The sequence below is a fragment of the Meriones unguiculatus genome, chromosome 12, assembly GCF_030254825.1.
Source record: "Meriones unguiculatus strain TT.TT164.6M chromosome 12, Bangor_MerUng_6.1, whole genome shotgun sequence".
Classification (NCBI taxonomy): domain Eukaryota; kingdom Metazoa; phylum Chordata; class Mammalia; order Rodentia; family Muridae; genus Meriones; species Meriones unguiculatus.
The window spans coordinates 91,843,462-91,869,671 of record NC_083360.1 but is presented as its reverse complement, the minus strand read 5'-3'; the positions used below and the strand labels follow the sequence as shown (position 1 = coordinate 91,869,671).

Here is a 26,210-nt window from a genome sequence, read left to right as displayed (position 1 = left end):
GAAGGATTTTTCATTATCCTAGCTGAAAGTGTTGAAAATGAAAGTGATAATAAAATAAGGGAAAAGCCACAGTAAGGCCTATATGCAACTTTCAAGTCTCTATGTGAACGACTTAAATTATTTATGTTAAGCTCTTACTTGTTAAGGCAATGTAGGGATATAAAGACAAGAAATTAAGATGCAGTAGAATCTACCTTTTTTTTTCTTCATTAATTGCACTTTATTTATATTGTATAGAATCTACCTTTTATGGGAACTTTAATTATTTAAAGGTCCTTAAGCTCAGTTTCACTCTGGAGTCTCACCGTGTCTGTGTGTATGCCTGCTGAACTGATACTTCTAGTGCCTTTTGTTTTTAGTGTTTGTTTGGGTGAGATCAACTTAACTATGTTTTTTTTTTTTCTTATCCAGAGGTTGTTATAGTTTATTTTCTATATCAGCTGCTAATGTTATAGATCATAGAGTGAGATTTCTATTGGAAATCACTGAGATGCCACAGGTGAATGAGTTTTTTCCGCACTTTTTCACAGTAAGGAACCTAGTGTGTGTCTGGGTAATACTTAGGCCTACTCCCCCATTTCTGCATTCTTGTACTCCCAGACTCCCTTCCCAAATCTGTCAGCAGTAACAGATGTTCTGATTTCAGGTTTGGCTTTTGTTTCTGTTTTGGTGAAGTTTTAAGTGTGTTTGCTGTTTGGGTGATTTTGTTTTTTCTTTTTAGGTATTTAGTCTTTTGGGCTAAGGTCAGATTTCCTCAAACTTTTGTGGTTCATAAGAAGGATTCCTGTGATTCTAATCTGTTAAAGCAAGTTCCATAGCGCCTGGCAATCTGGTGTTATCCATTTTATAAAAGGGCAGATTTGGAAAATCAGCAGTCTAGGTTTTTTATATTGTGATTTTGGTTGGGTAAGAAACTTATTCTAAATTTTGTTTATTCTATGGTGCGATTTACAGGGTTCTAGTTTTGAAGTTCTCTGGAATTTTATGGTAAGATGCTATTGGCCAGGCTTCTAAGCTATTTGGTTTGTAAGGAAATTTTTTAAAAATCAACTGTTTGATGTTTTAAAGTAGGGAGTATATGTAATAACGAGTTCGAAAGGTTGGCGTGTGGTGTTGCACAAGCTGAAGAAGAACCCAGAGGCCTGTGTTTGGGGTGACTAGAGTTATGCCTGGATTGTAAAAAGACCATCCTGAACCTCATCTGAAACAGACATGAAAGGGCAGTAACAGATTTGAGGAAAATCAGTGAAAAAAAACCCTTGACATTTGTAATAGATTGCAGAACGACACGAAGTTGCAATCAGGGTGAAACAACTGTTTAGCATCAGTAGATAAAAGTTAAAAAAAAAAAAAGCCAAATTGAGTTCCAGACCCTTAGAATTTGAAGTGATGGAAATACCAAGAAATTATAAAGAATAGAAAACAAATGCAAAGTGAGTATATCTTTTTGAAAAAGCTGAAGATAGGGAAGGAAGCCTAGTAGCAGCTACTTTATAGAGCACCAGAAGAAATTAGGCTGCAGCTGGAGCAGGAGAGTGTGGTTTCACAAGGGCTGAGAGCTCAAGGAGAACTGGCTGTGGAGAAGCTGTTGAGGCCGAAGTGAAGGTGAGGTGACTGAAGACCCTGTCAGAGTTTAGGAGGAAGTGCAGTGTTGCTCATTCTTACTAGTGCTGTTGTGGATTGGGAAGTTAAACTGCTCTAGATGACCTTTGTGAGAAGTTTCGGTAGCCTTGATTGTACTTGAAGACAAAATGGCTTTGGCATACCACACGTGGAGAGTTCTTCCTGTGGACTCTTAGGGGAACTTCCTAGTCTTGCCTGTAAGTCGGTTCAGTTTCTGGGAAAGCGGCAAGTGGTGGCAGTTAGTGTGGTTGTCCCTGCAGCCTCCAGGCGGGGAGGAGCAAAGCCCATTCAGGTGCTGGAGTGCTGCTCTTTCCCCTGAGCCTGGGAAAGAGGCAAGCTGAGAGTTTGTTATTAACCAGTTTTAAGAACTGATCTTAGGAAGGAAAGTACTGCTTTTAATTCTAAACTTAGCTGATCTAGATTTTTGTGTTGTTTTGTAGCAGGACAGTGTGTTGTAGAAAATAATAGAGAATGGCTTTGGGTTTTGCTTTTTAATAATGAAGTATAGGAATTAGAGGATTACATTGTTCATTGTATTCTGTAATCTTGAACAATTCAGTAGATATTTTCACCTTTAAAATAATTTAGATCACTTTAATATGTTGGTGGTGAAATAAGCCTTTCCCTGTTTGCAAGTATAGGCGATGCTAAAGTGAGTACAATTGAATTTAACTCTGTTCTTATTCATGTTAAGTTGATGAGTTTTGGGGCTTTAGTGCATGTTTGCAGCGTTGCTTTCAGAATGATTGAATGGATTATTGCTTTGAGCGTTTGTCTTGGCGCCATGGCTAAATTAGTATGTGCATTTTCTGATGGCTTTACCTATAAGATAGGTATTTTGTTAGTTTTAAGTAAATTACAGAAACAGGTTTGCATTTTTTCCCAAAGTAAATGTATATACATTTTCAGTGGTTATGGAGAACTAGAATATAGAATCACCAGGGGATATGTATTGCGACCAGTGATAGAAGTTTATTCATTTGCTTTTTATTTTTTTGTTTTTGGTACCCAGATCTGAATATTCTTAGTTTTTATTGGGACTGCTAACTTTTCTAAATTCTGTGTGATGACTGAATTAAAATAAATCTCAAAAACAGTTCTAATCATGCCATTGAAAGAGTTTTTCTTTGCTTTTCAAGTTAAACTTGCACTGATGATCCTGGGCTGATTACAAAAGGCATTCCATGGCTTACCACTCATCAACCTTCATACCCACATCAGGCCTCTGAAGGACTTGCTCCCTCAACATGCCTGCTGTTGTATTTGCCAAGGTCTTATCTCTTATGCCCTTTCTTCCATTTTTTATTTGACCATGTAGTAGTATTTAAGAACCAGTTTTCTCAGATAGAATGATTTTGGCCTTCTTTAAACTTACCAGTTTATATCTTCTATTACCATTACGTATGGGCTTTTTCTACAAATTCCTTAAAAACAAAAACAGTGGTTTCCTCACTGGGCCTCCTAGTTGGCACTGTACAATGTTTCCAAAAAATGACAAGCAGAGATTTAATGGTTTACTCCTGGCATTGAACTTCATACATTCATTTCTGATTTAAAAAAACAAAACTTTTTTTTTTTTTTTGATTGGGGATTTAGGAGTCTCCTTTTCCCTTTTCTTAAAGGAGCAATGAAACAATTTATAAATTTAAGAATTGTAGGGGACCGAAGAGATGGCTCAGCAATTATGCGCACTGGCTTCTCTTTTAGAGGACCCAGATTCAATCCCCAGAACCCACATGGCAGCTCATCACCATTTATAACACCAGTTTCAGGGGATCCAGCATCCTCTTCTGCCCTCCATGGGTGCCAGGCACAAACGCGGTGTGCAGACATAAATGGAGGCAAAATACTCCTACATATAAAAGTAAATACTTAAAAAAAGAATTTAAGACTACACCTGCAAATAAGGAGTCTTTCCACTTAATTTATTCTAACCTTTAGTTTTGTAGGTAAGGAGACAAAACTAAAGACACTAAATTATTTGCATAGGACCACGAAGCTGTAGCAGGAATCCTTTATTTTATAGTTTGTTTGAATGTGAACCACCGCAGAGTTAAGGGGAAAGCTAAGTTGACCCATGTTTTGATATTTTTACCCAAGTATAGCTTTTGTATGTGGTATACCATTTACTGTTTACTTTTGTATGGTCCTCACTCTTCAGTAAAAGAACAGTTGTCTATTACATCAACTGTGGGAAAAGGTAGGTGTGGTTAGTAGGTTAATATTGTTAAAAGAGTAAGTCCACTGGTATTTAACCGGGCCTGGGATATCATTTCTCCTAAGGATTGGATTACATAGTTGAATATAGGAAGAACATTTAAGCAGTAAATAGAATTCTCTCATACTCTTTGTTTTTTCACTTGATCTCATCTATTGCTAGGATTTGGGCTTAAGGGTGTTGAATTTAACCAGTGTTGGTTGACTTCTTGGAGCTATGTTCTGAGACCAAATTATCCTTCTCTGCTTTATCATAACCAAGGCTGACTTGCACTATTGGGGTGTGTGTGTGTGTGTGTGTGTGTGTGTGTGTGTGTGTGTATGATTAATTTGCTTAATAGCATTTACATTTACTTCCTATGCTTGTGTGAGGTGTGACAGACACTACTAATGTGTTGGCTTTTCTCATATATAACACCACCATCTTACTTATTTTGTATAAATACAAACCAACTCAAAGATGAAAAATCCATGAATATCTGCAGGTGAGAGTTGAATGTTGAAATAGACTTGGGGATGTCTCCTGTTAGACTAGGCTGTGCTAACTTGATTTTTCTGTAAGAATATGAAGAATCAAAGCCATTGCATATGCTCATTTTTTTCTGTGTATGCAATCTTTTATAACCAAAAATTGTCAGTTTGTGAAAGTGAGGAGTGTTTGAGTAGGAGAAGATAGATACATATTAAAGAGAATCTATTTAGCTTTAACTTAAAACGGTATTAAATCTATGGATTTTCCTATGAATGGAAAATACCATGATTTAGAAAAATCAGAGGGGCTGAAGAGATGGCTCAGAGGTTAAGAGAAGTAGATATACTTCCAAAGGTCCTGAGTTCAATTCCCAGCAACCACATGGTGGCTCATAACCATCTAAAATGAGATCTTGTACCCCCTTCTGGCATGTAGGCACACATGCAGGTAAAATACTGTATAAATAATAAATACTTAAAAAAAAAGAAAAATCAGAAATGTGAAGTTGAGGGTATTTTCTACTGTTTTTGTATTGTGCTCCTCCACCCCCAACATTTAAAAAATATTTTGTGTGTGTGTGTGCGCGCGCGCGCGTGTGCACTCCCTGTGATACAGTGTGTGAAAATCAGAGGATGACTTGTCCGAGTCCTGTGCGTCCAGGTGTCACTCAGGGACAAGGCACACCAAAGGGAGGTGCCTTACTGACCGAGTCGTCCGGAGAAGGCCTTTTGTACTGAAAGCTGTAGGAACTAAACAGATAAATCAGTGGTTTTAATTATTGAGTCAAGTATGGTGATGGTAAGAACTCACTCTTTAACAGGGCTTTAAAGTCGAAACCTGACTTCAGGGTAACTTCAATGCAAATTTGATTTAGTGCACAATGTAATATAAAGACTTTCGCATTTGGTCTAGCACTATTTTTAGCTATAGCAGATGACAGGCTGTGATTACCAAATGTATTCAGCTCTTCTTACTTGCACTGAGTCAGTGAAAGAAAGACTTGAGTTCCTTTAAGTTTAAATTTTAGTTATATAAAGCACACTATACAAAATAATCAAGTTTTTTTTTTTACATTTTTTAGTTTTGAAAACAAAAATAAAACTTCAGAGAATAAATGATTTTTTTTTCTAAAATACAGGTATTTAAATAGATTGGCATAAACCCATACATATTTCCTGCATTTGTGAAGGAAAATTACTGTTCAGTTCATCTTGGATCTTTCAAAAGGGTGTTTCATGAACATTTTGTGTAAGATTTTAAAAGTTCCTTATAAAAAACAAGTCCTTTATCTGATACTTTTATAAAAGTTTCATGCACATGAGAGTGTCTGTCCCACGTGTGTGTCTGGTGCCTGTAGTGTCTAGTTTCAGAAGAGCTGGGTTCCCTGAACTTCAGTTCCAGACTGTCATGAACATCATGTGGGTGATGAGAACCGGAACTGTGTTCCTTACAAGAGCCTTCTTTCTAGTACCCTCTTAATTGGACACTTAGTTTGTACTTTCTCCCATTTTGTGGGTTGTCTTCATCTTCTTCCTTATGTCCATTGAAACATAAGGATTTTATGAAAGGTTTAATACTGTGTTTATGCTCTTATACCGCACCTTAAGAAATACTGCCCGATAGAAAGTCCTCCAGGCTGTACTTGCGAGCACGTGTGGGAAGGTGTGTGCCACAGTGCACGTTTAGAAGTCAGAGGCACCTTGTAGAGCTTCGTTCTTGCCTTCCACTGCGTGGGTCCAGGAGAGAAGGTGTTTTACATCCCTCTATTTAGATTTTGATTCTACTTTGAGTTAATTTTTTAAAGGATTTTGTTGTTTTTAATAATGTGTTTGTGCATGTGTGCCTGTGTGTGTGTGTGTGTGTGTGTGTGTGTGTGTGTGTGTGCGCGCACACACAACTAATGCGGGTAGGTGCCCACTGGGACCAGAGGCATCAGATCCCCTGGAGCTGAAGTCAAAGAGGGTTGGGAACCGCTGACGGCTGAGCCGTCTTTCATAAGCTAACCTTTTATGTAACACAAAGCAGGGAATCCAATGGCGTTCTCTGCAGTTGACTGTCCAGTCATCCCAGTAGCATTGTTGAAAAGATTTCTTAGCATCCTTGTCAAAGTCACCTGACCACAAATAGAAAATTTTATATTTGACTTCTGGTTTCTGAATTAACATTTCATTATGTCCCTGTGCAACCATGTACATGACAGCAGTAGGGTCTGGGATATTTTCTTTCTTTCTTTTTTTTTTTTTTTTTTTTTTTTTTGAGACTGAGGCTTGCTATATAGCTCTGGTGAACCTCTAGCTTGCCTTGGTATTAAAAGCTTTGTAGGAAATTTTGTAGTGGAGAAACAGGAGCCCTCTAATTTCATTGTTGTTTTCCAGGATTGTTTTGGCTATTTCAGATGATTTTTTTTCAGTTGCCTTGTCAGTTTCTGTTGGAGAAAGAGCTAGGCTTTTGTTTTGATAGGGGTTGCATAGAGGAACGTTACACGGAATCCGTGACCATGGGATAGCTTTCTGTCTAGTTCAGTCATTCATTTCTTTTAACTCTTAAGTTCTCAGTATATTTCATCTGTTTTCAGTTATGCTTCTGAGTATTTTATCCTTCGTGAATGTAGACAGTGTGGCTTTGGAAGTAGCATTCAGACTGCTCATTGCTGCTGTATAGACAGGTGGCTTTGTCTGATGCTGTACCCACAGCCTCACTAGTCTTGCTGTTCTAGTTGCTGTTTCATTGGCTTCTTTAGGAAATTGTCAATGTAAAATCATTGACAAATACCTAAGGAAATACCTTAACTTCTTTTTGTCCAATTATTTATTGCCCAACTTCTGGCTAGAAACTTCCAGGATATTTGTGGGAGTGAAGTATCAAAGAAGGTGACCCTTGTCTTACTACTGCTTTTAAGGGGGAAGATGTCAGTGTTACACCAGGACGAATGATGTTCACCGTCAATGATGCTTTTGTATTTATATTTATCAGTCTGAGGATAATTATTATTCTTTTTTTTAATCTTGCTGTTTTGTTAACTATTAACCATAAAATGGTGTTGAACCTTATCAGATGCTTTTATCTGCAATGATTGTGGCGAGTGTGTCTTATTCTTATTCTGTTTATATGGTGTATCTGTGGCTTGTTGTTTAAATGTTGCACCAACTTTGCATTCTCGGAACATATCCCAGTAAGCTATACTGTAATCTGTTGCAGGATTCAACTCATTAGTATTATGGTGAAAATGACTGTTCTGTATTCATTCATATGGGGCGTTGATCTGTAGTTTTCTACTGGTATCTTTGCCTGATTTGGGCACTGGATTGAACAAATTTTTTAATTAATGATATAAGGCTCTGGTATCAGAAGCGTGTAGATAAACCTCTTGGGATTTTATATCTTCTTCTCCCCTCCCCCATGGAGAATAACTGCTCTTGGATAAATCTTCCCAATTAGAAAATTTAAATCAAGCATAAAGAGTCTACATGAAACTAACGTACTGTTGACAAGTATGAATTAGACAACTGTGTTTTGCTAGAAATTTGTGCTTTTCCTCCTTGCAGCTTGACTGATGACCTCTTTACGAAACGGGATTGAAAACCCTTTTGTATTGTCACGGTGCTTTGGAGAACGTATTCTGTCCTGCGTGTGATTACCAGTGTGCAGCTCTCATGTCTTGCCTGTCCTTCCCTGCTGGCCTCATGAGTCTCTCCCTATCGTGTTCCTAGGACCTACAATATTTCTAGGACTTGACTATCACAGTGCTTGCTTTGAGCTAGTCACATTTGCATGGAGTAGGTGTGAGCTTTCGCGTGTGATTCCCAGAGTTCTTACATTTTGGAAAAACCCTTACCTCATCTGACCAGACAACATGCTCTCTATGTGTATCTGTCTCTGCCCATACCTCTGTGGATGTGGAGGCTCCAGGGCATCCTTGGGTCATGGTACTTTGGCACAGAGACAGGATCTCTTCTTGGCTTGGCACTGGCAGATTAGGCTAGGCTGTCAGGCCAGGGAGTGCTGGGATCTGCCTCTTTGCTTTGCTGGCACTAGGATTACAGTGTTTGCCTGACCTTTTTACATGTGTTTTGGGGATTGGACGTAGGTCCTTACCCAGCAAGCACTGTACCAACTGAGTTGTTGCCCCAGTACCTAGGTTCTCCTTACTTAGGAAATCCTACTGGGAGAATGGTGCTCATGTTACTCTTTTTGGGTAGTACTGAATAGGGATTAAGGGAGTATTTTGTGATTGTAAATTGTGGTTGTCACTAGAATGAAATGGTTTCAAATAGCACAGAGAAGCATAAAAAAGCAGGAAAGACTTGTTTATAACCTGATATTAAAAAAGTAAAAATGCTATTTAGTAGGGTTTTTTTTTTTTTTTCTTCTTCTCCAGATTTTATGGTTAGACATGTTTTTTGTTTTGCTTGCTTATCTTGAGACAGGGTCTTCCTATAGGTAGCCCAAACTGCTCTCAAATTTACCGTATAGCTGAGGCTGGCCTTTACTCGTGATTCTTTCAATACTGTTGTCAAGTATTACTATAGACATCTCACTTTTCTTTATAGACCATTGTTTCCATTTCATGTATACTAGTTTTGATCAAATTCATACTGCTTTAAAAGGCATTTTCAAAAATTTGATGGGCCAGTGAGATGCTCAGTGGGTAAAGGTGTTTGGCACCAAGCCTGACACCCTGAATTCAATCCCTGGAACCCCCGAGCTGACTCCTGTAAGGCATCACCTGATTTCCGCACACATGCTATGGGATGTGCATGCTAGTTCATTTACAAGCACATACAAAGTGAGTTTACAAACCTCGTACTTGTCAGGTATGTTGACGTAAGCTCTTAGCTGCCCTGTCACCGAGAGTAAACTGGTGTGCGCTGCTGTTACACTGCTCGTGTCTGTGCTGGCTAGGTTATGTCCATTTAACACAAGCAAAAGCCATCTGCAAGGAGGGAACCTCAACTGAGAAAATACTCCCATAAGATTTTCTGCGGGCATTTTCTTAATTAGTGAAAAATGCTCCCATAAGATTGTCTGTGGGCTTCTTAAATTAGTGATTCATGGGAGCGTGCGCAGACCACTGCGCTGGTCAATCTGGGTTCTCTGAGAAAGCAGGTTGAGCGTGTCATGGGGAGCACCCTCCATGGTTTTGTTCAGTTTCTACTTCCAGGTTCCTAGCCTGACTCGAGTTCCTTTCCTGACTTCCTTCAGTGATGATAGACCAGGATGTGGAAGTACAAGCCAAGTAGAGCCCTTTCCTCCCCGATTTGCTTTTGCTCTTGCTATTTCATCATAGCAGTGAAAACCCTAACTGGGACAGTATCATTTTCTTTTTAATTTCATGTGGATGATCTTGGCCTTTGTGACTCATTTTATGTGCAGTGATGCTGTAGATTTTGCCCATTCATCAGGCATGCAGATGTGAAGAACCTGGATGTGAGGACCCTTCAGTTTGGTGCTGTGCACAGAGTGCTTTAACAATAGGAAGTCTTGTCGATCTGTGACCTGCCACTGCTAAAGGGTTAAAAACTTTGATTTATTTTTTTGTTCATAATTACAACTATGAGTTTATAATTGCTTGAAAAGTGATAAGATTATGTACTTATTGATTTCATGAAATTTTGTTTGGCACATAGTGTTTCTGAGAAGGTTCAGTTTAAAACATCAACCCTCTACACATGGAAGTCTCAATTTTAAAAGATCTGTTTTAAAGTTGCATAGGCATAGGCCAGTGCCAAAAGTTCATTGATTAGGACCCATTAATAAGAATTTGAGTGGGTATGCCTTTAATCCCAGACCTATGAGGCAGATGCAGTCAGATCTCTGTGAAAAACCAAAAATAATAAATTTAAATAATTTTGAGTGTAGAACTAATGTATTGCTTTGTTAAATGAGTCATGTTATCTTCTGAATGGAGAAGAAATTGGAGGCCTGTTGCCCTTTGTTAAAGATAAAGCTTAAGTCAAGGTGGGTTCAAGTCTTGTCTAAAGTTACAAAGCTGGTACTAGGAGGTGGAACTCTGGAGGCCTGAACTTGGCCTTTTCTGTCTGCTATATTCACTAATGTACAGCGTGTAGATTACATCTGCCTGATCCTTACGCCTGAATGGTCTCCGATTGTCACACACACATATTTACAGTTACACACACTTGCAAGCCTAGTGCTGGCTTAACAGCTGCTGGGTGCTCGTAGTGAAGCGCAGTGAGTGCAGGCCATCTTACCAACAGGGTAATGGAGACTAGTGCATGCATTTCACTTATTTATTTATTTTGGTTTCTTGAGACAGGGTTTCTCTGTGTAGCCTTGGCTGTCCTGGACTCATTTTGTAGAACAGGCTGGCCCTGAACTCACAGAGATCCTTCTTCCTCTGCCTCCCTGAGTGCTGGAATTAAAAGCGTACACCACCACGCCCGGCAACTAAAAAACTATTTTTATATGAGTATTAAAATGATTTGATATTAAATGGAAGTTTGAAAAGAAAGAAATCTGATGATTGGTCTGTTCTAGGCTAGTGTTACCTTACGTGTATGATTGTGTGTATGCATTTGGGAGCTCTGTGTGGAGGTCAGAGGCCAACTTTGTGCTTCGCTTTTACTTGGGTTCTGGGGAAGCATCAGCAAATACCTATCTATCCATTTAGACACCTAAGTTTTAAAATCCTTTTTTTCCTCTGTGTGGTTTTTAAAGTGACATGTTCATGTGTAACATTGTAGTTCAGGTTAATAATTTAATCATAATGCTGAAAATTTTCTTTTTTATGGTTTAACTACTTAAATACCTGGATAATAAAGGTAATGATTTTGTAGCAATATCAGTAACACAACAAATAACCATCCTGACTTTACTAATTTGTTATACTAAGTCCTATATAAAGTGCTTTATATTAATCATCTTATTGATGGAAAAATCTCAATTCATTTTCCTCATTTAATGAATCCTATTTCAGTGAGACAATTCCAATTTTTATATACAGTTTAATGGTGAAGCTCTCACTGTGGAGGGTTTAGTGACTTGCCTGAGGTTCCATCGCTAGTAATTTAGCGCTGCTGTTGGAGTCTAGGTCACCCAGCTCCAGAGCCTCAAGTCTGGTCTTATATAAGCCGCTGCTAGAGGACCCCAGGGAAGCTCACAGGAATTATACTGCCATTGCTCTCCATGTACTGTCACTCATGGGCTTCTGCAAGTGGAAGTCCTGCACCGTTAAACTTTCTGGCTTAGTAACAGCTGAATTCCTGTTTCAGAATTTTTGAATTTTTCAGCTTTTTGTCCCATTCTTGAGTTTCTGTTACCGTGTAATATTTACTTTAAAACGTTACTGAGTTGTCTCTTTACGTCAAGGTAGTCCTAGGGAAAACATTTACTTATTGTATACTTTAACATTTTAAAATTGCAGCGTACATTTTCCATTTTCGTGTTCTCTATTCATTTCACTAAGGTTGTCTTTCTGTTTTTGAGTTATGATCATGTTATGTAAACCTAGCTGGACTGACACTTGGCAATTTTAGTCTGGTTAGCCTCAAACTTGCAACAGGGGTGCCTCAGTCTCTTGGTGCTAGGATAGCACTATCATGCTAGCCAAGACTGAATCTCAGTGTTTTCTCAGTGTCAGAAGACTATTGCTATTATTGCTGTGATCTCTTTATTGACTGGGACATTATTTATAGTGTCATTTTGATAGCACAGATTAGGTTATGTTGTAAATAAATATATAATAATTATTATATAATTATTATAATTGTTATATAATTATTATTAGCCTTAAGATTATCACAGTGGTATTATTTAATGTTCTATCACAAATAAGAAGACATGGACACCTCTTAGATTTTATAATTGCCTTATTTACCTTGGGCTGGACAGATTTTTCTACCTATGCTGTGTAAATGACCTCACCATCCATCTCCCAGCCCCCATCCAATGCCATCCGCCTTAATCATCCTCATTTGGACCACCTTTCATACATAATCCCTGTATTCTTCATCTGGGCCTTTCCACACTGTTAGGGAGCTCTTTCAACCCATGTGGTTTTTTTTTTTTTCTCCATGCTAACCCATCATGGCATCCTCCTTCCTCCTCTCTTCCCTTTCTTCTGTTTCCTGTGATTCTCTTGTCCTGGAAGCCCTGGAACCTTAGCCACCCCTCCCCCATTCTTCCCTGCCCAGGTATAGGCCATTTAATCAACCAATCAGGTATGTCTTAGGCAGGTTTACACAACAAGGATAGGTGTAACCAGATCTTGAGGACCAGTAACACGCATCAGATCAACCTCCAACAAGGCTATTTCAAGGTCTAGTCGGTCCTCAGATGCACTGATAGGAAGAAGTTGCATAGATCACAGTCTGAAAACAAGCAACAAAAGAGGCTATGGGTAATAGGTGGAATGGAGATCTGACTCAGGGTGTGCACAAGCTAGGGGTGGGCTCTACTTGAGCTACACTTCAAGCCCGCTCATTCAGTGCTAAGATAGAAACTCAGGAGTTAAGAGCTTTGCAGTAATTCTCAGTGTCTTAGAGCTCACATACATATTTTTTTCTTATAAAAGTATCTCTAATGATAAGCGGAAATCATGTGTATTTAGGACTCCTGGGGGATCAAAACCAAAAGTTTCAATTTTTCAAAATTTTTCTTAAAGTTTGCCTTTCTATACCTATGTCTCATTATATCAGTAGCCCTTCTAATATGAACTATTTTCTCTGTAATTTGATTATCATGAAGAGTATGAAGAAGAAATGCCTCAAGATAATTTGAAGAGACCTCTGCCAGGCCTGGGATGTTTAAGAGTAACACGTAACTAAAATGATTTGGTCACTGAGGTGGGAGGTTGGCATTGAAAAGGGCTGTGGTAAAAGTACAAATGGAGCGTTACACTGCCAGGCTTGTGTCCTGAATATGGAGCAGGTAAATGTGCTGGATCCAAATGGTGAAGACAGTATTCTAATTTTAGACTTCTTCTTTGATTTTAGTTATTGACCTCCTCTACTGGAGAGACATTAAGAAGACTGGAGTGGTGTTTGGTGCCAGCTTATTCCTGCTGCTGTCTCTGACAGTGTTCAGTATTGTGAGTGTAACAGCCTACATTGCCTTGGCCCTGCTCTCTGTGACTATCTGCTTTAGGATATATAAGGGTGTGATCCAGGCTATCCAGAAGTCAGATGAAGGCCACCCATTCAGGTGAGATGTCTGAAAACAACAACAGTGGGAACAGGATTGCTGTTAAGATTTCCATCTCCTCTCTGAAGGATTACAGGCGTGTGCTTTCTGTGTTGTGTAGAGGTAATTATATTAGGAGCATCTGCCTTTGAGATTCCTTACGGTAGAAAAGACTGGACTTCTTCATTATTAGATACTGGTTATCACAGTGGATGTTAGGACTGGTGAGTTGTTATTGTCTTCACTGTTTGCATTTAACTTAAAATTGGCCACAAACTATTAATTGGCAAGTATGATTTTAAAGCAGTCATAATGAAATATGAAAACTTCCAAATTGTCCACAGTATTTGTTTTATATAGCATTTCGTTTTAAACATACCTTTCTTTTAAACATATGTTTCTTTTTAGACATACCTTTCTCAAAAGGCATTTTAAGTCAAATTTTATATACAAATTCAGCTGACATGCTAGTTCAGGCCTGCTGGACAGTTTTTCAGTTGCCTACTCATACTGGTACAGGTGAGATCACACAGTTCCCTCACCTGTGGTGAGTGCGAACAGTGAAGAACAGTGTATCATATGTTAGACACTGACACGGGTGTTCTTTGTAGCAGAACCAGCAGCAGTGGTACAAAGAACAGAGTCCCAAAGTTTCATCAGCCAGATTTTTGTATTTGAGAATTGTGTAGACAGGGCTTAGAAGATGGCTTTGTGGATAAGACTACTTGTGAAAGCAGGAGGACTCACCTGAGTTTTGACCCATAGCACCTACATAAAACTGGTGGATAACTGTAACCCATGTGTTGGGGGTTGGAAGCAAGTGGATCCTGGGAGCTTGCTGCTGGCTCGCCAAGGCAAAAATAGCTCCTCATGCACCCACACATAGAATTGCATAAATAACTTGTTGCTGGTTTAAAAGTTGATGGGAAACTTTGAATGTTTTAATTTAATATTAATGACATTGGTATACCAGTGTTTTAATACTGTTGTACTAGTAAAGAAATATTCTTGATTCCAATAATAGTCTGTGTTTAAGTAAGAGAACTATGATGTCTGTATTCACAGCTAGATGTGGTACAAAATAATGTGGGAAAAAAAAACATTGTTTTTTAGTATAAAAGACTAGCAGATTACACTGGGGTCTTAGGTAGCCTATCTGATGAGGCTATGTCTGGGTGGGATCTGAATGAGGCTGGTTCATGATACAAGTTGTCACCAGGGGTAAGAAGTGAACTTTGCTTTAGAAAATAGCATGATGACCAAGGCATATGGTTTAAAAAAAAAAAAGTTTAAAATGACTCGTTTCCATCTTTAACATAGGGAGCAGTGGGAAGATTAACAAAATTAGGCGAGCTCTCTGTTTGAAAAGTTGGAAACTGAGTAATATAGTGCTTGAACTGGAAGTGATTTAAACATCTCTATCTAATTTATAGAGTTGGAAATCTGACCCAGAGAATTTAATTTTTTCCTCCAAGATTATTTAGCTGGAAAGTAGCCGATCTTCTAATGTCCACATGAGTTCAACCCAGACTTTGCTATTTTAGGAAGCTCAGATAAGGCTAATCTGGCATTGACTGAGAGAATAGATTAAGCTAGATTAGAAACAGGCTTGGACACTGATAGAATATTTCAGTGTGCAAATAACAGCTACTTAACAAGAGACACGCAGGAGATACGTTTTGGGTATGTTGCAAAGGTAGGAGTATGAGGCAGGGCAGTCTCAGAAGACACATGTGGGAAAATAGGATTAGTTTGGATATGGTGCTTCAGATAGAACAGTTTAGCTAAAATGTCACCTTTGAAGTAATTAGTGACTACCTCTAAGTTATCTTTTTAAATTTAACACTTCCCGCTACATTAGAACATAAAAATAGAGTAAATATTATGTTTCTTGGTGTTGCCACTGTACTTTTGACAGCTATTTTACATGCTAGTATTTAACATTTTTGACAGTTTTCCATAAAGGCAATGCTGAGAGAATGTGGAACTGAATAGGGTCTTTGGTAGCAGACTCAATGAGACAGTATACTTTTCTTAGTGATTTGGAGGTAAAACTGTGTTAAACACTTTACTCCTTAAATCCTCAGAATAACCTCTATTTTAAATGAGGAAGCAGGTTTAGAAGATTAAGTTTGTAAAAGCAGATGACTAAGAAAATAATAGCACTTTAAAAGCATGCTTCTACTAAGACATTTTGGCTTTGTTTGAGACAGGGTTTCGGTCTGTAGCCCAGGTGGGTGTGGAACTAGCGACAGCCCTTTAGTCTTGGTCTCTCAGGTGCTGGATTACAAATAGGAGCCGCGCGGCCTTCTAGCTTACTTGGGGCTGTCATGGTCAGAGTGGGCCTTTATGGTAGGTTGTTAGAGATGGAATCTCCTTTTTATAGATCTGTGGTTGCTGATTGACATGGGGCTCAGTGGCAATTATGGTCTGTATTGTTTTCTTAGGGCATATTTGGATGCTGACGTTGCTGTATCAGAGGAATTGGTTCAGAAATACAGTAATTCTGCTCTTGGTCATGTGAATAGCACAATAAAAGAACTCAGGCGCCTCTTCTTAGTTGATGATTTAGTTGATTCCCTAAAGGTAAGTTTGACATTTTACTTCTGACATTTTATAAATATATATAACATATTCTAGTGTGTGTGTATAGACTTTAATGTCAGAAAGATTAGCAATATAAAATTCTATATTTCTATATTCAAATAAGTCATGAAGATGTAAAGGAATCACATGAATGTAAATTTAGGTTTTAAAATTCAAGTGTCCAATGTTTAGACTTGTATGAGAATTATAGTTTGTTCCTTTTCTCCTTGAAGAAAAATACTTTTAGAAAGAAAGAAAGATGGATACAAAAATTTATCTGATTGTGGGTTTTACAAATCCAAAGGTTAAAAAAAGTGGGTTGGTGACTTTTTCAGATGGAAGTTCATGCTTCATCATGTCAGCACACACAGGTCTCAAAATCTGCTTAGACAAAAGAGTAAGACAGAATGCCTTCTCCTCCTTTAAAGGTGACAGACAGCAGGCATGCCATCGTTCAGGCGTACGCGCTACAGGCAAGGTCTTCCTGATAAACTGTGCGATTCCACTACATGAGAATTGGTTCTCTGCATGTTACTGTATGTGGGTGGCACAGATTCCATCTGATTATTTCCACTGTCTAAGTATATTTTATGAGTCGAGACTATTTGTTTAAAATTCTCTTACTTAAAAAGAGAACTTGAGCAGTCTTTTTATAAAGACTCAAGTGGTTATGGCCTGGTCCTGGTGACACATGCCTTTAATCCCACCACTCAGAAAGCAGAGTTGAGGGGCCTCTGTGAGGTCAAGGCTAGCCTGCTTTACATAGTGTTTGAGGCCACCCAGGACTACATGCCTTGCCTACCTCAAACAAACAAACAAACAAACAAACTAATAGATAAAATAAATAAAGTAAAATATAGCACTGAGGTAGAAGGATCAAGATTTAGTCACAGTGTTACCTTTCTAAAGACACTTCCTGCATGCTGACTTTATGTGTATGGTCATGTCTATCCATCATATTTCTTATTTCCATGGAAAAGCAAATGATTTTTTTTTTTTTCTGGGAATGGACTCATTGAATTTTTAGGAAAAAATAGTGATAGATATCAGCTTTTGATTGGAATTACTTTGATTTCTAGTTTATAAAATGGAATTACTTTGATTTCTAGTTTATAAAATGGAAACATTTTAATTTCAAGGAAACAAATTGTCGTTTCATAGTAGACAAGCTCTGTAGCTTTGACAGAACAGCTCTTAAAAAAACATTTGAAAACAGTTCATGCAATTCACTGTCTTCACAAAAGCCAGCTTTCTTTGGTGTCCTTAGTTTATAGAATGTACATTTTTAGATCTAGGTCGCAGTTAGCACTTATGCGAAGCCTTCCTCTAAAATAGAAAATTAGAGTCACACTTGCTTGAGACAACACTCCCTCCCCATTTCCCACTCTGTTTAAATTCCTTTTCTTCCCTTCCCCTGGTATAAGGGAAGAGTTTATTTCAGTTGTCATCAAAGAAATGATTTAATTCCAGGACTCTGTAGTCAGTGCCCGAGATGAGCTGGCAACATACATGTACCAGATTTACTGACTTGGGCAAATGAAAACAGGACATGTTGTTACAGATTCCGCTAACTTGTTGTGTGATTGTTTTATTTGTTTTGCTCCTCTGAAATTAATTTTAAGACTTTTAATCCTAGACAAGACTTCAAGTGTTTACAAAATGATCAATAGTTCGTTTTCTAGTTGGAGTATGGGCCAAAAAAAAAAAAAAAAAAAAAAAAGAATCAATACTTCTTAATCCATTATGAATGTAGCTCAGACATTAAATACTGTAAGCATTTTAGGCCTCTTTCTTCATTTTTAAGACATTGGGTCTGACACTGCTTCAGCATTGTCCAGGCTGCCTCTAAGCTTCCGCTTCTGCTGGAGCCAGAGATTGGGGTACCCGTGTGTATCACCCAGTGCTGTGGCAGGAGTATTTTCTTCCTGCTTAAGGTTAATTCAGCTTTTGTGATTTGATCTGTGTGAGGCGGTTCTCAGCCGTGGCTATGCTTTGGAGTTGTTTATATGAGTTGGCATATTTTATATATTTTTATCTGGGAAGGTGAAGGAACTGGAGTTCCCTGAAGTTTTGATTTAATTTCTCTGGTAACACTGAATGGAGGATGGCTGTTTTAGAAGGTTATGACATTAGTTATAAAGCCCTGTTTGTCCCTACCTCTAGTTTTAAAAATAAAGTATTTCATACCTGCTGAGGTCATCGTTGGCACCCCTGGAGGTAGGCTTAAAGCTTTAATAGGAAGTTCCCATCTTGTAAGCCAGGCATGTGCACACGAATCCCGTCCTTGTGTGTGTTCCTCACTTGTTTCACTTTATTGCTGTTTGCTTCTGTGGGTTCTTGGATACTTAGGAGGCTGAAGCTGAGAACCACTTGAGACCAAAATTACACTATCTCTAAAAAGGTGTGTGGGGGGTGGTGCCTTACCCTTTGAAACACCAAATCCAAGAAATGGTTATTTAATAGGGACTGAACCTGGGCACTTTCAGTGGGTTCTTAGGTGTCTGTAGCAAAGCTTTGGGTGATAAAGACTAGATTTTATAAGATACTGGCTCTGTGACGTCAGTAAACAATTGTTCTAGCTGCAGTTGCCTGATACGCAACTATACTGTTACAGGATACAATTTTTAAAATTTTTTTTTATTGATTCTTTGTGGATCAGCTATTCTTTGTAAATTTCACATCATACACCCCAGTCCCACTTGTCTTTCTGTCCCTTCACATCTGCCCTCTGCCTTTGCAACCTCCCCCCAAAAGAAAATAAAAAACAAATTGAAAAAAAAATACAGTTTGCCCACATTTTGTCATATACTTGCATTGAAATGAATCTTTGGTCTGTTTTGAGGCCCCTGGACTCTGCTACACCATCAATACATTATTCTCACTGGGACTCCTTCCTTAACACCTTTGTTGCCCTGGGTTATGGAGATGCTGCAGCTTTGGATCTGCAGGACTGGTCCTTTCAAGTGCTCCAGCAGTTCATAGATGAGGTAGATTTGGGGGTGGGCCAACTCAAAGCCCTGGATCTGGGCCTGGGTGGTAGCTGAGCTGGTCAGCCTGCCAGCTCTCCTGCACCCACACCACCAGGGCAAGCTTTCCAGCCCTGTCCCATCTAGCTCACCCAAACATGCAGCTGCCATTGCCAAAGACAGCAAGGGACAGGGTCAGCTTCCTGCTCTCAGGCTCACTTGCCTGGCTCACCCGCACCCAGGTCACGAGAGCTAGCTCTACCGTGCTGCCAAGTCAGGTAAGGAACCCACTCTCCTGAGTGCTGAACCTGGGGAGGTGAAGCCAGCTCTGCTACCCTCACACCTTCAGGGCTGGCTCGCCTCTGCCTTTCCCATCAGGACCAGCTCTACCACTCTCACACCCTCAGGACAAAAAATAAAGCATGTCTGAAAGCATGTGCTGGCTTCTCAAGGGACAGTTACATCTCTAAAGGTTGTCAAGAAAATATCCCTTCAATCTTGTGTTTTGTTTTTTCAGTATGTGTGGTGTAGTAGAAGTTTTGTTTTTGTTTTTGTTTTTGTTTTAACTCATTTATGTAAGCAGGTTTTTGTTTTAGTCCCAAGTATGGGATATGGAACTTCCGTAGTTTGTCCACAGCTTATTGGAGAGGGGTGTGGTCTTTGCCAGCTGGAATTAGTAGAATTCTGAAGAAAGACTCTGGGAGAGTATAAACACCAGAGTCCAGAAAAAACACTTGAAGGGAGCTTTGAGGAGACAAACGGAGAAAGAAGGCTGCTGGTTCTGCTGCATTCTAGATATCCTGTCAGCTTGATTGGTATTTTCCCAAAGAATGACAATCCTAACCAGACAAAACTAAGTCTAAAGAGGTCTACGGTCCCCTTTCTCTTCTAACCTTTTTTTCCTCCTACCTAGGATTGGAGGGTTGGAAGGGAGGTAGAGGTTTAAGGAACCCTAAATAAAATAGTTGTAAAAAAAAAAAATAGGCGCTACAGTGTGTTGTGCATATATGCATGGCCTTCTAAGGCTAGAATTACAGGTTTGCCCCCATTCCTAGCATTATGTGCATTCCTGGGGATCTGAAGTCTAGTCCCGACACTTGCACTGTTAGCCTTAGAAGCACTGAGGCATCTTCCTATCCTCTCCCCGCTTAACATTGTTCACAAGTGTAAGTTACAACAACTAGAAATGCTACAGAGTTTTTTCTGTAAACCAGGTTGTATGGGTGGCTTTATGGCATTGTTTCGGGAGCGCTGGAGTCAGGCAAGTGTTGGCCCAAGTAAGCAGTGTATTTACAGTCCTTGATGTCTTTGGGAAATGGACACTGTCTCAATGGTGCCTGAAGGTTTCTCTGATAGGTGAGCCAGACCTAGGATGAAAGGCCTTTATTTCCCATGCTTTGTATATGCTATTTTCCTGGCCTCAAAGATATTTGATGCTAGCTTCTGTGTGTCTCAGAATAGTCTGGCTCTAAGAGTGTCCTTGAACTTTTTGCAGAGTCTTTAATTGCTCTTCTTACAACCTTGTGAAGTGACTAGTGATCAAGTTAGAGATTATAACTTTAACATGTGCTGTTATGTGCATTTTACCATGGTTACCAAAGCACTTCTAAGATGTGGAATTTTAATTTCAGTGTGAGCGCCTGGCATTTTCTTACTTGGAAATTAGAATGTTGCTCTTTGTAGAGTTGATGGTGGTTGTAGGCATTCATAGGTCTTAATCTGTAGTAAGTGTGCTTACTAGAGTTTGAATACCTTGATTTCAGTACCCACTCATAGTAAGGCATTGAGTCATATTTTGTTGAGTAGATGGGAAAAGATTCTTTAGATCAAGAATAGGGAAGTAGTAGTGAAGGAGGCACACTGTGGTTTTCAGTTTGCTGTGTTGGTGGCAACATTGTCTGACCCATGCAGGGGGTCTGCCAGCAAAGTGCTAGGTGTCCGAGGAGCAAGCATAACCCAGCTTTGGACTACCTGGCCCTGGAATCTGCTTGGCATGATCTTCAACAAGTGCAGCCTTAGGAGTAAACTGAAGTGCTTTGCTTGGGTTGTCGTCCGCTCCTTCTTCACTGTGCCAAGCCCTGAGCCTGGGAGGACACCACACAGATGATGAGTTGCTTCCTGCTCTCCGTCTCTGCTGTGGAGACATCCTATCTGCAGAATCCTGAAGGGTTAGCTGGGTCCTGGACTCCTGTCCACCTTCTCTCTGGCTTAGCCCTTGGCTGCCTCCAGCTTGCCCTCAGCTGCTGTCCTAAATTTGCCTGTGAGTGGTCTCTGGGCTCTCAGCTGATTGGAGGGAAGCTGGTCTTCTCTTTCAGGTTCTGCTTGTGCTTATACAAAGGGGAAACTGCAGACTTCCCTTTCCCCCTTTCTTCCCTGGATTTGTGCTTCTAAGTCCATTTACTCCTTTGCTGTTAAAACCAGTTAGAAAAAATTTCATAGCATGGAAGTGATGGCTTCCATTTTTAAAACGTTGTGAAATAGGAGTAAACAAGCAACAGACAAAAGAAACGCTATGGGGCTCATACACCCTAAAATGTTTTTTATGTGGTTCTGTGGAAATTTTCCAATTCTAGTTTTAGTTAATGGAGGAGCTCTACTCTTTTCATCACTCATTACATATACCTAAATAATCACCATAGGTTTTGGAGTGATGGCTCTGTGGTTATGAGCACTTGCAAAGTTCCATTCCCAGGACCCCTGTGGTAGCTAACAACTGTCAATAACTCCAGTTTTGGGGGATCTGACACCTTCTGTGGCTACCAGGCATATGTACATAATTTTTTAAAGTCACCATAGATGACAGTATCTTTGTTGCCTCCTGAATATGTCACAGGAGTGCCAGACGCAGAGAACATTTGCATTAGGAAGTATAACAATGCAAAGGTTCCTCTTTTAAGAGTGGAGAAGGATTTATTACCTTCAGGAGTCAAGGAAAGCAGGAGGTTAAAGTGGATGGGAATGTCTCATGGCAGACTCGATTTGTACTATGAAGTTGGAAGCTAAAGACAGAGGAAGGATATATCTTGTATCAATGTTTTAATATAAAAATCTCCCCCTGAAGATGCCCACCTTTCTTTGTAGTTACCAAAAGTGCTGATTGTGAGTGTTGAATACAATTTAGACCAGCTTTGTGCTTGTCTTTAAGAACTGCTTTGAATATGTCAGTGAGCCATATGATGTCACAAGTTTTAGAAAGCTTACAATCTTGTCAAGCCATTCGTTAAGTGTATATGCATGTGTGTATATTTCTCAAAATGAAATTGTGTTTTAGATATACTATCACATTTGCTGTTTAGTCTTATTTTTTAAAATCTCAAAATTAGCCAAATTATTACAGTACAGTTTAATCTCTTGTCCCTGGAGAAAATGGTGAAACCTCTGTTGCTATAAATAGACAAAAGTCAACTTAGTAAACCTTTGTGTGCTTTAGTGTCTATTTGCTGTGGTGAAGAATAGACCAAGTTAAGAGAGTTTGTTGGGTCCAGCACCTAACGTTTGGTAAATAAAGGCAGTTAAGGAGTACTAATTAATTATATTAATGTATACATCAGTTATATTAGACAATAGTATGAAAGTTGAGATGTTCTCCCTGGGTTAATTGTGGCCCATAAATGTGTCACTGGACAGTGAAGTGTTGTTGGTCCCTAAAACTTTGCTCCATTGCTTATCACATGCCTGCTATTTTCATGTCAGAATTCCTCAGTTCAAGCATCTTTAGCATGCTAGTAGTTAATTTTCATGGTGTTTTCTTGTTCCTCCAGTTGTTGAGAAGCTAGACAGTGACTAGAGCTAAGGGGCAGTGTGTCCCTCTCTCATGCTTTCTGTCTGAGAGAACAGTTTTACTCCATCATGTATTCCAAGGAAAATGAATCAAATGCAGTTTTGGGTCTAATTAACTGAAGTAAAATGATAAAAACTGACTTTACTTGGTTTTCAAGGTCTATGCCTTGTTAGAGTGGCATTTAGATGTATAATTTTGGAGGAAATGTTTACTTTGATTGTGCATATTTTGCTTATTTTGGCTCTTGTTTGATTACAGTTTGCAGTGTTGATGTGGGTGTTTACTTACGTTGGTGCCTTGTTCAATGGCCTGACACTGCTGATTTTAGGTAAGCCTACAAAAAGATTGAAAAGCACTTAGAGACATTTTGGTAGAGAATATCCTTATTGTAAGGAAAAAAGTAATATGGCTGGGCATGGTAGTTCATGTCATTAATCCCAGCACTTGAGATGCAGAGGGGGAGAGGGAGAGAGGAAGAGAGAAAGAGAAAGAGAGAGAGAGAGAGAGAGGGAGGGAGGGAGGGAAGGGGGGGAGAGAAAATATAAAGTTGAGGTTGTGAGGTCTTTAAGTAGCTGATCCAGATACTGTTTTATTGAAATGCTGTATTAATTCCTGAACACTCCAGTTGACCTGCCTTACCTGAGGGCACACTGCTGAGTTTACATGGGAGTACCTGTGTTCTATAAAAATCTGTGTGATTTGAAGCCAAGCCTAGTTCCTCAGCACATGTTGGAGAATGTGAGCATTTCCAAGGCCTGAAGAGCCACCCCTTACCCTGATTGCTATGGCTTGACAGCATGATATTTATTGTCAGAGTAATACCAGTCTTTCTATTTTTACTTTTTCAGCTCTGATTTCACTCTTCAGTATTCCTGTTATTTATGAACGGCATCAGGTAATTTCTTAACTGTAAACTGCAGAATAGAGAGCTCACTCTTACTATATAGGACTTACAAAAGAGCTAGTTCCCGAACATGGTCACACGGCTTTAAGTTGTTGTTATGTGGTGATGGTTGATATTCTTTGGCAATGGTCATTTTGTAATGCTTTTATCCTCTCTCTTAGGCGCAGATAGATCATTATCTAGGACTTGCAAATAAGAGCGTGAAAGATGCCATGGCCAAGTAAGTGCACCTTGCAGCTTCTTCACCAGGGGCCAGGGCAGCCTTCTACACAGCCAGCTGTCACTTCAGCACTGGCAGAACACTCTTCCTCCTAAGCGCCAGCATTAACTCTCCATTTGCTTTTTTAAGACAGTGTTAGGCAAAGGTGAAAAAAACTACAGGTTGTATATTGGTAGCTTTACGATTCTCTAACTAATACATGGCATAGCATTTTTTAAAGAAGCAAAAACCAAACCAAACCACCCTCCAAAAAATATTTTTCTTTTCATTTGTAGAATCCAAGCAAAAATCCCTGGATTGAAGCGCAAAGCAGAATGAAAAGGCCCCGAACAGTAGGAATTCATCTTTAAAGGGGACACTCTTTGATTAAGGGGGTGGGCGGGCGGGCGAGCCCTCGGCAGCGGTGCAGCTTCAGCTCTATTTTTAGCAGTGCACTGTTTGAGGAGCAGTTACCTGGCTTGACTTCCTGTGTTTTTATCATCCGAAGTATCGTAAGCTGCTGTGTATGGATTTAAAGTGTAATCACACTTGTTTTCCCTGTATGAGGCACTGGTGAATAGTGAGCTGGGAAAGCTGTGTATTTTATTTTGTTGCAGGTAGTCTTGCTGTATTTGGGAAGTTACAAAGAAGGTAGCTCTGGGGGGGAACTTTTCACAGTGTACTGTGTTTGGTTGGTGTAAATTGATACAGATTTTTTTGAAATGAAATGTGTAGATAAGAGCATACTATTAAAGCAGGAATGAAAATGCTGTCTTGATGGTATGTTCTAGGTGTATTGTGAAGTTGCTGTTATTGCCAATATAAGTGAATATAGACATAATCTATATATAGTGTTTCACAAGCTTAGACCTTTAACCTTCCAGCTGCCCACAGTGCTTGACCTCTCAGTCGTGGGTTATACAGTGTAGTCCCAAGCACATAAACTAGGAAGAGAATGTATTTGTAGGAGCACTACCATCTGTTTTCAAGGAAACATACAACTCCAGCCTAAGTGTCATTTCAAAGACTTACTGTATGTATAGTTAATTTTGTCACAGACTCTGATTCTATGGACTGAATTTAATGCTTCCAAATGTTTTCAGTTATCAAACATTATTATGCAAGAAATAATAAAACAAGCTGTACTGAATTATCTGTGGAATGCATTGTGAATTCTAAAAGCAAAGTATCAATAAAGCTTACAGACATGCTGTATCTGCTTAGTGTTTTGACTTCCTGAATCCAGAGCAAAACACAGTGGGTGGTAGGCTGTTTAGAAAGTGAACGAGTGGCGACATGCTTTGAGAAAGGTTTTAGTTTTTTTAAATTTATTTTTATTTTATGTGTGTTGGTGTTTCCCCAGCGTGTATGTCTGTGTGAGGAGGCCAGATCTTGGGAGTTACAGGCAGTTGTGAGCTGGCATGTGAGTGGTGGGAATCGAACCCAGGTCCTCTGGAAGAGCAGCCAGTGCTCTTAACCTCTGAGCCATCTCTCCAGCCATCAGGTTTTAGTTCTTGAAACAGCGTAAGAACAAAGAACGCTCATACATAGTGAGATTTTATTTGACCAATAACAAAAGGTTTTAAATTATTTTATACTTTGACTGAAAATAAACTCATGCACCAATATCTTAACAGAATACAGTGCAAGATTTATGAATATACATAAAATTACATTATATAAATTTTACAAATAAGACTTTCAAAGTCTTTATAACAGACACTATTGCTCTTCAGATATCCATGTACATATGTCATTGATTAGTCCGTTGTTGCTCCACGTGAGTATTTAAATGCGAGATCCGGTCAGAATGAAAAGTCAGTAGTTCAAGATAGGCGGACATGGTTATCACTCAGCGCCACAGTTACAGAAAGCACAGTTAGGGCTGCACAGGGCCTCCACGGAGGGCCCCACAACCTACTAGTGGATTAATGTAAGGCATTAATAAATTGGCATGTAAAGTAGCTTAATGAGCAATCTAATCCTTTTGGAATGCCGAAGCCCTTCTGTGGTAAATGTTAATCTAGTCTTCAACTGAGATGCCCATGTCATCCTTTCTCTAGATGGACAGTCTAGTCTTCAACTGAGATGCCCATGTCACCCTTTCTCTAGATGGACAGTCTAGTCTTCAACTGAGATGCCCATGTCACCCTTTCTCTAGATGGACAACTGCAGGTAGCTGGGAACTCAGGGTCCAGAATTTTAGTGCCCTGGCTGGGAGGACTCAGTGGTGGGTGTATCAGTGACCCCCAAGTCCCACCAGCCTTCTTCCCGTGAGTCCCTCTGTGTAACAGCTGAGGGCGAACATTTTCCAAGTAACA

At 39.4% G+C, this 26,210-nt stretch overlaps 1 protein-coding gene across 5 annotated transcripts in view; it reads left to right on the top strand.

Moving 5' to 3' along the window:
* Positions 1–25,104, top strand: part of Rtn4 (reticulon 4) — a 50,110-nt gene extending 25,006 nt beyond the window's left edge. For all 5 annotated transcript variants that reach the window (XM_021651670.2, XM_060365116.1, XM_021651669.2 and 2 more), the window contains 6 exons: positions 13,267–13,474; positions 15,901–16,039; positions 23,045–23,114; positions 23,635–23,681; positions 23,852–23,910; positions 24,186–25,104. In XM_021651670.2, the coding sequence (XP_021507345.1) occupies positions 13,267–13,474; positions 15,901–16,039; positions 23,045–23,114; positions 23,635–23,681; positions 23,852–23,910; positions 24,186–24,228 (566 nt within the window). In that variant the 3' untranslated portion in view covers positions 24,229–25,104. The remainder of the gene's footprint in view (positions 1–13,266; positions 13,475–15,900; positions 16,040–23,044; positions 23,115–23,634; positions 23,682–23,851; positions 23,911–24,185) is intronic.
* Positions 25,105–26,210: the final 1,106 nt, after the last annotated feature.